This window comes from Balaenoptera physalus (genome assembly GCF_965194825.1).
Source record: "Balaenoptera physalus genome assembly, chromosome: 13".
Classification (NCBI taxonomy): domain Eukaryota; kingdom Metazoa; phylum Chordata; class Mammalia; order Artiodactyla; family Balaenopteridae; genus Balaenoptera; species Balaenoptera physalus.
In genome coordinates, this window is record NC_138892.1 from 90085434 (window position 1) to 90103373 (window position 17940).

At 35.4% G+C, this 17940-nt stretch overlaps 1 protein-coding gene across 25 annotated transcripts in view; it reads left to right on the forward strand.

The window, feature by feature from the left end:
• The window catches only part of C2CD5 (C2 calcium dependent domain containing 5), a 94621-nt gene that overhangs the window by 57176 nt on the left and 19505 nt on the right, over positions 1–17940 (forward strand). For all 25 annotated transcript variants that reach the window (XR_014252326.1, XM_082419616.1, XM_082419626.1 and 22 more), the window contains 5 exons: positions 679–870; positions 4430–4616; positions 13802–13966; positions 15545–15685; positions 17595–17658. Coding sequence is in view for 24 of the 25 variants with exons in the window: in XM_082419616.1 (XP_082275742.1) it covers positions 679–870; positions 4430–4616; positions 13802–13966; positions 15545–15685; positions 17595–17658 (749 nt within the window). In the remaining variant the exon portion in view is untranslated. The remainder of the gene's footprint in view (positions 1–678; positions 871–4429; positions 4617–13801; positions 13967–15544; positions 15686–17594; positions 17659–17940) is intronic.

A 17940-nucleotide genomic window follows, 5' to 3' on the forward strand; every position in this document is an offset into this window, starting at 1 on the left:
CTCATATTTAATGACTGAATAAATACTTAATCATTCTAAAATGATTTCATAAACAGCACAGTACAACAGACATTTTACAATGAATGGGGAGGTTGTGGGTTGTTCATTTGTGCTTTATGTATGATGGATATTCATTTCTGAAACACAGGTGTTTTGGTTTTGCAGAAATGCTAAAACAGACATCATAAATTAGAAACTTTAGAGTATGCCTAGCTTTAACTTATATTTTTTCCTCTTAAATAGATTTGTTTTTAACCATAGATTTTTTTCAAATTGTTAGGTTGGTTAAAAAGTTTCTTTTCTTAGGAATTATTTTGTGATTTTATTTGTGTTATCTTTGTCACACAGTAGAAAAATGTCATGCTTATTGTCTAGCCATTTGTTTTTATGTTGTATCCCAAAGGAAAAACCATTGGAATGATAGTGGTTTTTGTCAGGTGATAAGTCATCAGACATAAGAATTGATGCAAAATGACTCTACTTGTATAAGCCTCTTCTTTCATAGCACAGTGCATGGTTCTGATTTCCTGGTCATTTCTTATCAGTCATAGTGGTACTTACTATGGTCGAAGTTGTGGTGTAGTTTGTATACTAGTACTGGATGTGTAATATATGTTTTTGAAAAAATGCATAGAATTTTCAAGAATACCTTTTTTTTTCTTAATGTATTCTTAATAGGCTAGAAGAAAATTTGCCTGCAGGCTGTGGATTTTGCCATATACCATATGATGAACTGAATATGCCATTTCCAGCTCATCTCACATATTGCTATAACTGCAGGAAACAAAAAGTTCCCGATGTTCTCTTTACAACTATAGACCTCCCAATGGATGCAGCAGTTATTGGAAAAGGTTGTCTCATTCAAGCAAGGTATGTTTGTGAAGACGGTATTTGGGGTCCTTGGAGGAGTATAGGGTATGGAGTCAAATAGACGTATTTTCAAATATCTGCTCATTCCTACCTGTGTGATCCTGGGCAGGCTTGGCAATTCTATCTGAACCTCTTACTTTACTGTATGGAAAATATGGAGGAAAAATATCCTCTTTATGAAACTCAGATAAGTTTATATGCAAAAGCAGTTTTAGACATTGAAATTCTGTACAAATGTGTATTATTATGAGGATTATTAATTAACCTGTTGCAGGCTGGGGGTGTGACTCAGTATGCTTTAATGACATTAAATATCTAATACATTGTGGAAATTGACTTTTTCATCTTCTTAAGAACAGTGCTATGTGGTGTTTCCTTTACAACTTCAGTTAGCTGTTAAGAGTTCCTTTTAAAGTGTACTGGAATAGGAAATGCTAAATTGTGGTTGGCACACAGGAAACAGCTGCAGCTATCTAGGTCACCAACAACTGCCAGGCTACCAAATCCATTGAGCATTTCTGTCCTCATTTTACTTAACATCTCAGCAATAATCACACACTTGATCATTTTCTCCTTCTTGAAACTTTTGACTTCACAATGCCACACCTCCTCCTTTTTCCTACCTTTATGTATAGTCTTCAGTCTCCTTGTTGATTCCTCCTCATTTCTTGTTCCTTGAGAGCCGTGAGTTTGGACCCCCTTTCAAAGCTTTCTCCCTAGTTGAACTCATCAACTCCTATAAGTCTGTATGCTGTCTGTAAGTCTAGGACTCCCAAATTTATAGCTCTAGTCCAGAACTTTCGTCTGAGTTTCAGACCCATATACTTTCCTGTCTGCTTTACACATCATTTCCTTAGGCATCTCATACTTGTTCCAAATTGAACTGCTGATTTTCTCCATTTCTTTCATATTGGTCTTTTCTGTTTTAATAAGTGATACTTGCTCTATCCAGTTCTTTCTTCCAGATATGGTATTCTACCTCCCCATATCAAAGCTATTACAAAGGCATCTTACATCTTCTTCTAAAGTATGTTTCTAATCCATTTACTTTTGCTTTCATTCCCTGTTGCATCTTAGACCTTCCATTTAGGATTGTTTTTCTTTTGCTTGAGTTATCTCCTTGAGTATTTTTTTTGGTGGATCTGCTGGTGGTGAACTGTCTATTTTTACTTGTCTGAAAATGAGTCTGTTTTATCTTTAAAAGATATTTTGGGCTGGCAGTTATTTTCTTTAAGCACACTGAAGATACCCTTCCACTGCCTTCTGGCTTTCATTGCGACTGTTGAGAAATAACCTATTAGACTAAATGTTGTTCCTTTGAACTTTGTCTATTTTTTCCCCTCAGGCTGTGTGTGAGCTATTTTATTGTCTTTGGTTTTCTGCAGTTTCCCTATGAAGTGTTAGGTATGGAGTTCTCTTTATCCTAATTGTTATACCTTGGGCTTCTTGGATCTGTAGATTGGTGTCTTTCATGAATTTAAAAAAAATTTTAGGTTAGTTCTGTGTTTCATCTGTTCTCTCTTCTTGATACTCCAATTAAAAGTATGTTAGACTTTCTCACTGCCTCCTCTATGTCTGTTATTTTCTTGTCTTATGTTTTTTAATCTTTTTGTTTCTTTATGTTATATTTTGGATATTTTCTTATTTATCTTTCAATTCTTTAATTTTCTCTTCAGCTGTCTTTAATATGCTATTACACCTAATAATTGGGTTTTAAAATTTTTGATAATCTATTTTTATTCCCAAAAGCTTTATTTTGTTCTTTTTCAAATATATCATATACCATAGTCTGTGATTGATTCTGTAACTGATGATTTTAATATCTAAAATCTTTTTTTTCCTGTTGTTTCTGCTGGTTATTGTTCATTGTGTTTTACTTGCTTTGACTCGCAGAAAGTTGCAAAAATTGTATAGAGTCCTGTGTACCCTTCAACTAGCTTCCCCCATTGGTGACATCTCATACAGCTGTAGTATAGTATCAACTAGGAAATTGACATTGTTATAATACTGTTAACTGTGCTACAGACCTTATTCAGTTTTACACTTTTTTAAACTTGCATTCATTTGTGTATATATGTATAGGTCTATGCAGTTTTATCCCACAAATAGATTTGTGAAAACCACCACCGCAGTCAAGATACAGAACTGTCCCACCACCACAAAAGAATTTCCTTATGCTACCTCCTTATGTTTGTACCCTGCATTGCTCCTTGCCCTGGTCCTGTGATGCTTTTAGGAAGATTTTTAAAGATATAGTTTATTCAGTTTTTTTTTTTCTGTTTTAGGTAAGAGGGGATTAGTCTTCATCAGCAGTTCTCAGAGTGTGGTACCTAGACCAATAGCATCACCATCTTTGGGGGACCGTATAGAAATGCAAATTCTCAGGTCACGTGCCAGACCTGTTGAATCGGAAACTCTGGGGATGGTAATTGTTTTTTAACAAGCCCTCCAGATGGTTCTGATGCAAGGCAGAGTTTGAGAACTGTTGGCCTAAATAGCCTGGCTTGCCAGTTTGGGGATCTTTCCTTCATCTTCACAGCTACCTTTTTTAGTTCAGGCTCTCATTGTCTCTTACCTAAATTTAAGCCTCTTGTCTGCCATCCCCACATCAGTTCTCTTACCTTTACTCCATTCTCTGTGTAGCAGTATAAACGATGTCCTAAAATATACTTTGGATTGTGTTACTACTTAAAACCTATGTGGGGGTTCCCATTGCTGGCAGAATAAAATCAAACTCCTCACCATGACCCGAAGCCCCTAACATGCTCATGCCCATGCTTAACTGCACCCTCATCTGTGCTGCCCTCACCGTTGCTCACTTCACTTGACCTGCAGTGGTCTCCTTTTGGTTCTTCTAATATGCCAGCTCCATTCTGTCATTGTCTTTTTCCAGCACTCCCAATTCCATCGTGCTTTTAAGATCCCAGTTCAGGTGTCATCTCTGCTGTGTGAGGCCTTATGTCGAGTTATTCTCACTTTTCTTCACCTGGTTTATTTTCTGCACAGACTGGATTCTTAAGCATTATCTGTGGTTGCCTTGTTCCTTTGTTTATTCCTACTCCCCTCCCCTCTGCCCCCACTGGAATATAAGCATGAACAGGGACTTGGTGTTTTATTCATTGATCAGTGCCTTTGTGTTTTATTCATTGATCAATGCTCACCACCTAGAACAGTGCCTGGCACATGGTGTATACTCAAGTAGGCTTTGTATTCTTTTAATGAGTAAATTAAGTTTTTTCCTTTGCTATCCACCCATTATATGATCACAGGGAGTTATGAAATCTAAGATGCAAAATTATATTCTCTAGTGATTTTGATCAGTATTTATTTCATTTCTAGAGATTTTGAGATTTTTTTCCTTTTTATTCAAATAGGACTTTTAGCAAAAGTGTGTACAGTGAAAAAAATGGCAGAAAAGATTATTGATAAAACTTAAGAAGTCCGTTTGAAACAATTAAATGTTTTATCAAGCACACTTTTAGAAACTTTAAAAAAATTGGACATTTCTTAAGATTGTACCAAGAACACTCTCCGCTGACTAAATTATTTTCCTTAACAGGTTGTGTCGCTTAAAAAAGAAGGCACAAGCAGAAGCAAATGCCACAGCTATCAGTAATCTGTTGCCATTTATGGAATATGAAGTGCATACTCAGCTAATGAATAAACTAAAACTCAAAGGAATGAACGCTTTATTTGGACTGAGAATTCAGATCTCAGTGGGTGAAAATATGTTGATGGGCTTAGCGGTGAGTTTCGATGTTTTGGTTTTGTTTTGTGATTCCTGTAGTTGTAGATTGTTTTATGTGATTCAAAGAGTCTTCTAAAAAGACTTATCTAAAGATCTGGCATTAAGGCTTTTAAGGCTTTAGGGACATTATAAGAAGTAAAAAAAATCTAGTGATAGGCTTTCAAATGTTTTTATATTTATAAGATTATTATTTGAAATTAATAAACTATTATATAAATTTATTTATATTTATACTATTATTATATTTTTGTATTCTGATCATAATTCCTATGGTCAGATTTCTAAGAGTTGCCATGTATAGTTTGTTTTGTAAGTTGGCCACCACTGTTCTGAACTTTATTATTGTTTGTACGTTGCTAAAACAGGGTTTCTCCTTCTTGGCACTGTTGACATTTGGGGCTGGATAACTCCGTTATATGGAGCTGTCTTGTTCATTGTAGGATGTTTAGCAGCATTCCTGGCCTCTGTCCACTAGATGCTAACAGCTTCCCCACAGTGTGACAACCAAAACTGTCCCCAGACGTTACCAGATGTCCTTTGGGGGACAAAATCACTCCTGAGCGGGGAGGACCACTGTGCTAAAAGAATCTTTAGTTTTTTTTTTTTTTTTTTTTTTTTTTTCACACACACACACTGTATTTTATTTTTACAAGAGATAAATAGACTGACACCAAGCATTGTACATGGATGACCACAACAAAAGCAACAATGATTACAATTACCAAACATGAAACACACTCATACTATGTTATAATATTGACATTCAGTCCAGTAATCCTCCACTGTAACAGCTCCTTTACTTTGCAGTGAAAATTGATTTGTATATTCTTTGCCTCTGAGTCCTTGTGGGGTTTTTTTTTTTTTTAATTCAGACAGAAAGTCACAAAAATTATACTCATCCTCATCAGTTCACTCAGTCCCATGTGATTAATTGTTTTTTTTTCATCTTGATCTTTTGTTAGCACTTTTATGAGTTCATCAGTTTTTCATCAGAGTTCTGAAAATGCTTATTCATTCAGTTCAGCAGTACAGTCAGTTACCATAAACCTGTACTTGTCAGAGTCTTTTCCATGAATTTCTTGAAGATGAAACCCTTTTATAGGAACATATTTGCAAAATCATCAGAGTACACCCAGAACTGTCTGTAAATGACAAAAGACTTAAAAATGACCACGGTAAAAGATTTGATGAAAGTTCATAATAATGCAGTTGACAAGAAAATTAGTTATTTCTGAGATATACATTTTAAAGTAATAACTAGGATTATTACTTATAACATTATACCAGAACATATAAGATTTTTAGAAATTTCATGTAATGTCTGAAACACTTATATTAACATATTTCCATACATATTTCCATACAAATACAAATATAAGATTTTTAGAAATTTCATGTAATGTCTGAAACATTTATATTAACATATTTCCATACATATTTCCATACAAATACAAATATAAGATTTTTAGGAATTTCATGTAATGTCTGAAACATTTATATTAACATATTTCCATACAAATAACCCAATGAAAGTTTAGTATTAGTTGTTTTGTTTGTTTTTTTATACTGCAGGTTCTTATTAGGCATCAATTTTATACATATCAGTGTATACATGTCAATCCCAATCGCCCAATTCAGCACACCACCATCCCCACCTCACCGCAGTTTTCCCCCCTTGGTGTCCATATGTCCATTCTCTACATCTGTGTCTCAACTTCTGCCCTGCAAACTGGCTCATCTGTACCATTTTTCTAGGTTCCACATACATGCATTAATATATGATATTTGTTTTTCTCTTTCTGACTTACTTCACTCTGTATGACAGTCTCTAGATCCATCCACGTCTCAACAAATGACTCAATTTCGTTCCTTTTTATGGCTGAGTAATATTCCATTGTATATATGTACCACATCTTCTTTATCCATTCGTCTGTTGATGGGCATTTAGGTTGCTTCCATGACCTGGCTATTGTAAATAGTGCTGCAATGAACATTCGGGTGCATGTGTCTTTTTGAATTATGGTTTTCTCTGAGTATATGCCCAGTAGTGGGATTGCTGGGTCATATGGTAATTCTATTTTTAGTTTTTTAAGGAACCTCCATATTGTTCTCCATAGTGGCTGTATCAATTTACATTCCCACCAACAGTGCAAGAGGGTTCCCTTTTCTCCACACCCTCTCCAGCATTTGTTGTTTGTAGATTTTCTGATGATGCCCATTCTAACAGGAGTGAGGTGATACCTCATTGTAGTTTTGATTTGCACTTCTCTAATAATTAGTGATGTTGAGCAGCTTTTCATGTGCTTCGTGGCCGTCTGTATGTCTTCTTTGGAGAAATGTCTATTTAGGTCTTCTGCCCATTTTTGGATTGGGGTGTTTGTTTCTTTGATATTGAGCTGAATGAGCTGTTTATATATTTTGGAAATTAATCCTTTGTCCGTTGATTCATTTGCAAATATTTTCTCCCATTCTGAGGGTTGTCTTTTCGTCTTGTTTATGGTTTCCTTTGCTGTGCAAAAGCTTTGAAGTTTCATGAGGTCCCACTTGTTTATTTTTGTTTTTATTTCCATTACTCTAGGAGGTGGATCAAAAAAGATCTTGCTGTGATTTATGTCAAAGAGTGTTCTTCCTATGTTTTCCTCTAAGAGTTTTATAGTGTCCAGTCTTATATTTAGGTCTCTAATCCATTTTGAGTTTATTTTTGTGTATGGTGTTAGGGAGTATTCTAATTTCATTCTTTTACATGTAGCTGTCCAGTTTTCCCAGCACCACTTATTGAAGAGACTGTCTTTTCTCCATTGTATATCTTTGCCTCCTTTGTCATAGATTAGTTGACCATAGGTGCGTGGGTTAATCTCTGGGCTTTCTATCTTGTTCCATTGATCTATGTTTCTGTTTTTGTGCCAGTACCATATTGTCTTGATTACTGTAGCTTTGTAGTATAGTCTGAAGTCAGGGAGTCTGATTCCTCCAGCTCCATTTTTTTCCCTCAAGACTGCTTTGGCTATTCGGGGTCTTTTGTGTCTCCATACAAATTTTAAGATGATTTGTTCTAGCTCCGTAAAAAATGCCATTGGTAATTTGATAGGGATTGCATTGAATCTGTAGATTGCTTTGGGTAGTATACTCATTTTCACAGTGTTGATTCTTCCAATCCAAGAACATGGTATATCTCTCCATCTGTTGGTATCATCTTTAATTTCTTTCATCAGTGTCTTATAGTTTTCTGCATACAGGTCTTTTGGCTCCCTAGGTAGGTTTATTCCTAGGTATTTTATTCTTTTTGTTGCAATGGTAAATGGGAGTGTTTCCATAATTTCTCTTTCAGATTTTTCATCATTAGTGTATAGGAATGCAAGAGATTTCTGTGCATTAATTTTGTATCCTGCAACTTTACCATATTCATTAATTAGCTCTAGCAGTTTTCTGGTGGCAGTTTTAGGATTCTCTATGTATAGTATCATGTCATCCGCAAACAGTGACAGTTTTACTTCCTCTTTTCCAATTTGTATTCCTTTTATTTCTTTTTCTTCTCTGATTGCCGTGGCTAGGACTTCCAGAACTATGTTGAATAATAGTGGTGAGAGTGGACATCCTTGTCTCGTTCCTGATCTTAGAGGAAATGCTTTCAGTTTTTCACCATTGAGAATGATGTTTGCTGTGGGTTTGTCATATATGGCCTTTATTATGTTGAGGTAGGTTCCCTCTATGCCCACTTTCTGGAGAGTTTTTATCAGAAATGGGTGTTGAATTTTGTCAAAAGCTTTTTCTGCATCTATTGAGATGATCATATGGTTTTTATTCTTCAGTTTGTTAATATGGTGTATCACATTGATTGATTTGCGTATATTGAAGAATCCTTGCATCCCTGGGATAAATCCCACTTGATCGTGGTGTATGATCCTTTTAATGTGTTGTTGGATTCTGTTTGCTAGTATTTTGTTGAGGATTTTTGCATCTATATTCATCAGTGATATTGGTCTGTAATTTTCTTTTTTTGTAGTGTCTTTGTCTGGTTTTGGTATCAGGGTGATGGTGGCCTCATAGAATGAGTTTGGGAGTGTTCCTTCCTCTGCAATTTTTTGGAAGAGTTTGAGAAGGATGGGTGTTAGCTCTTCTCTAAATGTTTGATAGAATTCACCTGTGAAGCCATCTGGTCCTGGACTTTTGTTTGTTGGAAGATTTTTAATCACAGTTTCAATTTCATTACTTGTGATTGGTCTGTTCATATTTTCTGTTTCTTCCTGATTCAGTCTTGGAAGGTTATACCTTTCTAAGAATTTGTCCATTTCTTCCAGGTTGTCCATTTTATTGGCATAAAGTTGCTTATAGTAGTCTCTTAGGATGTTTTGTATTTCTGCAGTGTCTGTTGTAACTTCTCCTTTTTCATTTCTGATTTTATTGATTTGAGTCCTCTCCCTCTTTTTCTTGATGAGTCTGGCTAATGGCTTATCAATTTTGTTTATCTTCTCAAAGAACCAACTTTTAGTTTTATTGATCTTTGCTATTGTTTTCTTTGTTTCTATTTCATTTATTTCTGCTCTGATCTTTATGATTTCTTTCCTTCTGCTAACTTTGGGTTTTGTTTGTTCTTCTTTCTCTAGTTTCTTTAGGTGTAAGGTTAGATTGTTTACTTGAGATTTTTCTTGTTTCTTTAGGTAGGCTTGTATAGTTATAAACTTCCCTCTTAGAACCGCTTTTGCTGCATCCCATAGGTTTTGGGTCGTCGTGTTTTCATTGTCATTTGTCTCTAGGTATTTTTTTATTTCCTCTTTGATTTCTTCAGTGATCTCTTGGTTATTTAGTAACGTATTGTTTAGCCTCCATGTGTTTGTCTTTTTTACGTTTTTTTCCCTGTAATTCATGTCTAATCTCATAGCGCTGTGGTCAGAAAAGATGCTTGGTATGATTTCAATTTTCTTAAATTTACTGAGGCTTGATTTGAGACCCAAGATGTGATCTATCCTGGAGAATGTTCCGTGCGCACTTGAGAAGAACGTGTAATCTGCTGCTTTTGGATGGAATGTCCTATATATATCAATTAAATCTATCTGGTCTATTGTGTCATTTAAAGCTTCTGTTTCCTTATTTATTTTCATTTTGGATGATCTGTCCATTGGTGTAAGTGAAGTGTTAAAGTCCCCCACTATTATTGTGTTACTGTCGATTTCCTCTTTTATAGCTGTTAGCAGTTGCCTTATGTATTGAGGCGCTCCTATGTTGGGTGCATATATATTTATAATTGTTATATCTTCTTCTTGGATTGATCCCTGGATCATTATGTAGTGTCCTTCATTGTCTCTTGTAACATTCTTTATTTTAAAGTCTATTTTATCTGATATGAGTATAGCTACTCCAGCTTTCTTTTGATTTCCATTTGCATGGAATATCTTTTTCCATCCCCTAACTTTCAGTCTGTATGTGTCCCTAGGTCTAAAGTGGGTCTCTTGTAGACAGCATATATATGGGTCCTGTTTTTGTATCCATTCAGCCAGTCTATGTCTTTTGGTTGGGGCGTTTAATCCATTCACGTTTAAGGTAATTATCGATATGTATGTTCCTATGACCATTTTCTTAATTGTTTTGGGTTTGTTTTTGTAGGTCCTTTTCTTCTCTTGTGTTTCCCACTTAGAGAAGTTCCTTTAGCATTTGTTGTAGAGCTGATTTGGTGGTGCTGAATTCTCTTAGCTTTTGCTTGTCTGTAAAGCTTTTGATTTCTCCATCAAATCTAAATGAGATCCTTGCCGGGTAGAGTAATCTTGGTTGTAGGTTCTTCCCTTTCATCACTTTAAGTATATCATGCCACTCCCTTCTGGCTTGCAGAGTTTCTGCTGAGAAATCAGCTGTTAACCTTATGGGAGTTCCCTTGTATGTTATTTGTCGTTTTTCCCTTGCTGCTTTCAATACTTTTTCTTTGTCTTTAATTTTTGCCACTTTGATTACTATGTGTCTCAGCGTGTTTCTCCTTGGGTTTATCCTGTATGGGACTCTCTGTGCTTCCTGGACTTGGGTGGCTATTTCCTTTCCCATGTTAAGGAAGTTTTAGACTATAATCTCTTCAAATATTTTCTCTGGTCCTTTCTCTCTCTCTTCTCCTTCTGGGACCCCTATAATGCGAATGTTGTTGCGTTTAATGTTGTCCCAGAGGTCTCTTAGGCTGTCTTCATTTCTTTTCATTCTTTTTTCTTTAGTCTGTTCCGCAGCAGTGAATTCCACCATTCTGTCTTCCAGGTCACTTATCCGTTCTTCTGCCTCAGTTATTCTGCTATTGATTCCTTCTAGTGTAGTTTTCATTTCAGTTATTGTATTGGTCATCTCTGTTTGTTTGTTCTTTAATTCTTCTAGGTCTTTGTTAATCATTTCTTGCATCCTCTCAATCTTTGCCTCCATTCTTATTCCGAGGTCTTGGATCATCTTCACTATCATTATTCTGAATTCTTTCTCTGGAAGGTTGCCTATCTCCACTTCATTTAGTTGTTTTTCTGGGGTTTTTTCTTGTTCCTTCATCTGGTACATAGCCCTCTGCCTTTTCATCTTCTGTATCTTTCTGTAACTGTGGTTTTTGGTCCACAGGCTGCAGGATTGTAGTTTTTCTTGCTTCTGCTCTCTGCCCTCTGGTGGTTGAGGCTATCTAAGAGGCTTGATGGTAGGCTCTGGTGGTGGGTAGAGCTGACTGTTGCTGTGCAAGAATCTTTAGTTTTAATGGAGAAAATCAATACATGAGAGAATGTGCACCAGTGCTCAGCAGTGCAATGTGCAATAAAATACGTGTGTTTCTGAAGCGCTAATAAATTGTGAGGCAGTGAAAAGCTCTTTATCTCAGCTTCATGTTCACCTTGGCTTATTAGAAAATAAGTTCCGACTAGAAAGTTACCAGTGGGGAAAGTGAAAACTGCCTTTTTAAGTAGCCTGAGACCCAGAGAACTAGATACCTGCAAAATATTTATGGAAATTCTCTCATATTCTCCACACTTTGCCAGCCAGAATTTTTGTCTGTGTCACCAGTACTTTTCAAATTGGAATTCTCTGTCATCTTTCTGAGACATGCATAGAAATTTAATTTTAAGAAATTTATGGGGGACTTCCATGGTGCTTCAGTGGGTAAGACTCTGCACTCCCAATGCACGGGGCCCAGGTTTGATCCCTGGTTGGGGAACTAGATCCCACATGTCACAACTAAGAAGTCAGCATGCTGCAATGAAGACCCAGTGCAGCCTAAATAAATAAATAAATAAATAAATAAATAAAAGAAATTTGTGGAATTAGTTTTCTTTTTCTCAGTATGCATTTGTAGATAAAATGCTAAATTGTTTCCTGCTTCATCTGTTCTTTCTATAAAAGCAAATATGCAAATTTCTGTATGTAGGGGATAATTGTGTGTTGATGATTAATTAGGAAATCTCACTTTTTTAACAAGAGGAATTTGCAGTGATTAATAAAGGTAATCTGATTCATATTAAAATACTTGATATTTAGATTAACTTGGGGAAAAGAGTGTTCGTTATAATTCACCCATCTAAAAACTCACAGGCTTAGCGAGGGCATAACATAAATGTGTAGTCAGGCTGAATACAGAACTGTAGTTATTGGTGGGTGTCTTCGGAACTAAGAGCTTGGTTTAGATTCAGAAGTTTAAAGAACATTGTGCCAATTGTAGCAAACACTTGATGGTTGAGCCCCAGGAAACTAGTTTGTGACCCTGGTATAATTCTTCAGTGCCTGCCTCAAATACTGCCTTTTCTGATTCTTACTAATCTTTTCTTCCTGATCACTAGTGACACTCATTATAACTGTTTGAGCTTTTAATCTTTGTGCTGTTTTAGCCTGTGCAGTTAAATCTCAAGGTGCCAAGAGTTGCCTCCATGATAGCTAATCCCCGACGAGTGCCTCCTGGGTGTCCGGCACTGGGCTGCTCCAGAAAGAATGTAATATTATCTTCACTTTAGAAGATGAGGACACGGATGCTGTGATAGGTTGAGACTTGTCCAAAGTGATATGGTTGTAGGTACCGGAACTCAATTTCAAACCCAGGCCTGTCTAGTTCCGGAGTTTGTGTTCTCAGCCATTCTGGGCTGTTGCCTCATTAGTGAATGCAGTTAAAGTGTTAGAGATGGGGCACTATGGCGCAGAAGGTGTTCTGAGCTTGAGCATGAGACTGGGTGGTGAGTGCAGTCATGGACACATGAACAACCCAGGAGAAAGAGCTTCTGGGGATCAATTTCATCTGCTGCCCAGACTTCATCATAGAGTACTATACCCTTTCTAGGAAAGACTTTTACAAAATTGGCAATTGTGTAATAACAGTAACAACAACAACAAATCTAACAATTCAAAATACGCAAATATCCAGAGTTAAAAGAATTGTCTTCTCTTTTCTCCATTCCACTCCTTTGATGTTAACAATTTGATGTTTGTACTTTTATACATTTTTTTTTTTGCTTTGCTTTACTTACAGAAGCATATTTAAACATAAATGCACATAGGTGTGTGTGTGTGTGTGTGTGTGTGTGTGTGTGTTTTATCTTGTTTTGTATTTCCCCTAATAGTTTTTCAGTACTAATGGCATGTAGTACTGTTACAAAGTCACAATTTAGTAGTTATTTGATTAAATATTTAAAATAAGTCTGTATCAAGTTTTCTCTCTTGGTGATTATGGAGGCAGAATGGTATAGTGGAAAGTTCTTGGTATTCGGAGTCGGAAACAGATTCAAGTCTCTTCCCCACATTTATTGACAGTGTGATCTTAAGTTTCCTATCCTTTCTGAACTCAGTTTCTTTACTTGCTTTGCATGTTTCCCTTTTACTTTTGCCACTTTAAATGTAAACTACTCATTCATGAAAAATTTACTTTTTAACAACTTTCAATCATATTTTTATAAGGTGTTTTTTTCAGTGCAGTTTTTTACAATCATAACAAAAAACTTTAAAGTCCAGTTGGGTATGCAGTGAAAAGTAAATCATCCTTTCACTGCTGTCCCCGACCTACCCACAGTTCTTGCTGGAAGTAACCAACCCCTGTTACCAGTTCTGATTTTTTGTGCCCTTCCACATATGTCCTATGCAAGCACTGGTGCTAATTATCTTTTTCCTCCAGGGCAAGGACCACATTCCTGAATATGAAAACTTAAGGACTATTATTCTTTAGATATTTTTTTCTGATTATTTCCCCATTATTTTTACCAGTCAGCCACAGGTGTGTATTTAGCAGCTTTACCAACGCCTGGTGGTATTCAGATTGCTGGGAAGACTCCTAATGATGGCTCGTACGAGCAGCATATATCTCATATGCAGAAGAAGATAAATGACACGATTGCTAAGAATAAAGAATTATATGAAATCAATCCTCCGGTAAGTGAAATAAATCTCCACTGTGAATATATAAGTTGCTATTTAGATTTTAGTATATTTTTAGGTTCTCTTAAAGATTTTTCCACCACTGTCTAGATTTGCTCTCCTCATTGCTCATTCTTTCACCTCCCTTTACATCCATGCTCAAATGTCTTATTTTTTAGGGAGGCTGACTTTGACCACCCTATTTAAAAAATTAACTCTCCTGTCAATTTTTGGTACTTCCTATCCTCCTTCTGTGTTTTATTGTTTTCTGTTTCTCTTATCTCTGTGTGTCTTTGTGTGTGAAATATGTTTTTGATTTTTGTCTATTACTTGATACGCCCAATAGAATGAAGCTCCATCAGGGCTGTATTCCTAATGGCTAGACCAGTTCTTCCTGGTAGTAACCACCTGATAAATACTTGTTGAATGACTAAAGAAATGGCTTAAAATGTTCTTTTTTAGTAAGAAGAAAGATTGCTTATCTGTGGTAGAAATGTTCAAGAATACAGAGTCTTTTCTTTCTCATTTTGTAGTCACTGTAATAGGTACCCTGTCAGATTTATCTAGGGCAGGTTAATGGGGAGTGTAAGTAAGATAAATGGATGCGAAGGTGCTGCAGAGGTAGCTGTGTTACGAAACTGTGGTTGCAGTTTTATGCAAGGTATGCCCTAGCAATGAACATTGAAAACATTTTTGAAAAACCTTTTTTTAAAATAATCCTTTTTCTTTTTTTTTAAAGATAGTTCTGTTACACCAACAACAGGCTGTGCCTTTTACATTTGTGCTTACATACCCACATTCTCTTGATATTCCTTGTGGCCAGCAGATATTTAGAACCTCTGATTAGCTGTGATCTTTGGCTAAAAAATGGGTAAAAGCTTACTAACCCATATAAGATTGTAGCCTATACTGACCTCAAAAAGATCATTATTGTAACTATCAAAGTTTATTTAACTAAATAAGTTGCATAGCAAATACATGTATAATATGTGTATTATATAAATATACACATACATAGATACATATATCATATTCCTCATTTTACTATGTGAGGCTTTGAAAAGTTACCACTGCATAAGATATAAAAGATTAGAATCTTATTTGGGTACATAAATCTTTAATTCTTTATAGGTTATTAGGACTTTTAAATGCTGAGTAGAAAATACCTTCTGAGCTGGAAGGATCGCCAATTCCCTACTAATTGTAGTGTCCTCTTTGTACACTAGATGTCAGTGTTGCCTTGCTGTGTCTGTGACAGTTTCTGGTTTAGTGTATGAAGGTTGCTATTATCAGTTAAAGGAAATAGCTATGTACTCTATAAAAGGTTAATTAGTCATAAAGGTTATAATTAAATATGGACTATGAATACATTTTACATACTCCCCTTCCCCCCGGTAGTTTTCTGTTAATATAAAAATGTAAAACCAGACTGAAGCATACAAATATCAAATCATTATGTTGAACACCTGAAACTAATATGTTACATACATGTCAGTTGTACCTCAATAAAAAAAAAAAAGACTGCAGTTTACAAAAAAACCCCAAAACGGAAAAAGACAGTCATATGATATAAAGCAATTATATTTCTTTTAGGAGATATCTGAAGAAATTATAGGATCACCCATTCCAGAACCTAGACAACGCTCAAGACTTTTGAGATCTCAATCAGAAAGCTCTGATGAAGTTACAGAATTGGACCTTTCACATGGGAAAAAAGATGCATTTGTTTTGGAGGTATTATTGCATTGGACTAATTTCTTAAAGATTTTGGAAGATAAGATATATATTTTTACAGTCAGGTCCTAAATTGATGTGATATTTTTGTATCATTACAACTGTTAAAAATATCAAAAGAATATTTTATTATAGAAATTACAACAAACTTGGTAATATATCTTTTGTTTAAATAAAAGTTAAAAAAGTTTTGGAAAATTAGTTTTGGAAAAATTAGTGTTTGGGTTGAAATATAATTAAAATATTAAACTTTTGGAGCTTTTTTTGTAAACTTGGATTAATTTCAATAAGAAGGTTCTCTCTTTCACTTACTCTAATTATTACCTGCTTTATATGTCATAACATGTTACTATAATTATAACATTTTTACATGTAACACAATAATATAAGCACTGTGAATTCTGAGTGTAGTGTTTTTTTACTGAATTCAGAGGGTGTAATTGAACTTTCATTGTAAAAACGCATCCAGAATGAACTAACTTTCTTGGAGAATAAATGTGACATGAAAGGTTTATGGAGCCTGTGCCCTCACAGATCTTCTTCCCATGCACTCCCCTGTAGAATGGTTAGCTTTGAAAGGATAGACGATCTTCCTTTGATATTGAAGGAGAGGAAAATAAATGAGGATACTTAGAAATGTTTTCTGGTAAGGTGCCAGTTGAGAGAAAAAATCAGATGCCTGGATCTCAGTAAAGCAGGAAGGTGACAATAGAGTTGTATTGGGATGGGATTGGAGGTTTGAAGAGTCTAGAATAGTGCCCTTGAATGTGATCAGGATGTCAGCTGTGGGAGATGCTCAAGGCTTAACTGAGGTGAGAGTGTTACCTTGTAGAAAACTCAAACTATATGAATTTGTGCCTCTTTCTCATAATCTCTACAGTCTGAGAATGGAGAAAAAAAGTGGAGGTTGGTAAAAGGTTAAGGAGTAAAAAGTTCCAGGGTACAGTTTAGAGCAGTTGTACTCAAAGTGCCCTGTGATGGTGGCATCAGCAACACCTGGGAGCTTGTAAGAAATGCAAACTCTGGGGCCCCTACTTCAGACCTAGTAAATGAAAATTTCAAGGTGGGGCCCAGGAATCTGTTTAACAAACCCTCCAGATGAGGGTTATTTTCACTTTGATCCAGAGCATTTTTCATATTTTCTGATCCAGGGATCCTGGCTAAGTAGAGAACAGAAGTGCTTGGAGTATGGGCAGAAGAGGGCAAGGTGTAGATTCAGTAAGAGAGATGGGGGTTATAGTTGGAGAATGCTGGAGATCTGTAGAATGTTTTGGGGAATACCACAGTCGAGTTATGACCATGACTGTGAGTGGCTAAAGCAAAGTGGAAGTGAAAGTGGTTCTTGACATCTCGGGTGTAAGTCAGGACTTAGATCCCCAATGTACAGATGAATGTCAATATATGTCCAGTTGGATATGTTCATTACTTATAATTCACAACAGAATATTGTGATGTAGGAAAAATGGAATTTGTACTTATTCTTTTAAGACATGCCTTTAAATTTATCCCTATGTAATTTTATTTTAAAGCAGTTCTGTATTTAGTCAGAAGATTTTTTTTAATTGCACTTTATTAATGTAAATAAATAGAGATAATGATTGCTTGTTATCTTTGTAAATCTTTTGAAACATGCCCTCATAAAGACTTGAGAAAAGACTCGTTTTTTTTAAACTCAATATACTTTATAATGTAAAATATTTCTTTTAGAAGTATTTGTAATTACTGTGGAAAAATTTATAGATAGTAGAAAAATTTTTTCAAGTTTTATATTTTAACTTAGGGAAAAATGGCCCTACTTCTCCTTGACGCTTATGTTTTCTATTTAATAAATAATAAAAACAGTTTTTAAAAATTTGAAACAATTATATATTTACTACTTATGTGATAGGTTCAATCTTTTCATTTTCAGATCGATGACACAGATGCTATGGAAGATGTACATTCTCTACTCACTGATGTTCCGCCTCCTTCAGGTGAACAGAGAAAAATTACCTGGAGATGAGACTAGTTTTGCATATCAATATTTCGGTTCATAATTATTATAGCACTAACTTTATTTTAACGGCTTTATCAGTGTTACCTTCTGTCATGTTCTTTGCTGCTCCAAGATTGAAAACACATCGTTTAAAAATATATACATTAGAACTTAGGTGAACTGATTTTTAATCCTTTTATGTTTATGCATTACAAAAAAACCATGATAATTTATTAACATGGTCTAAAGTTTCCCAGAGGTATAGAGTTTTAGAAGAAAA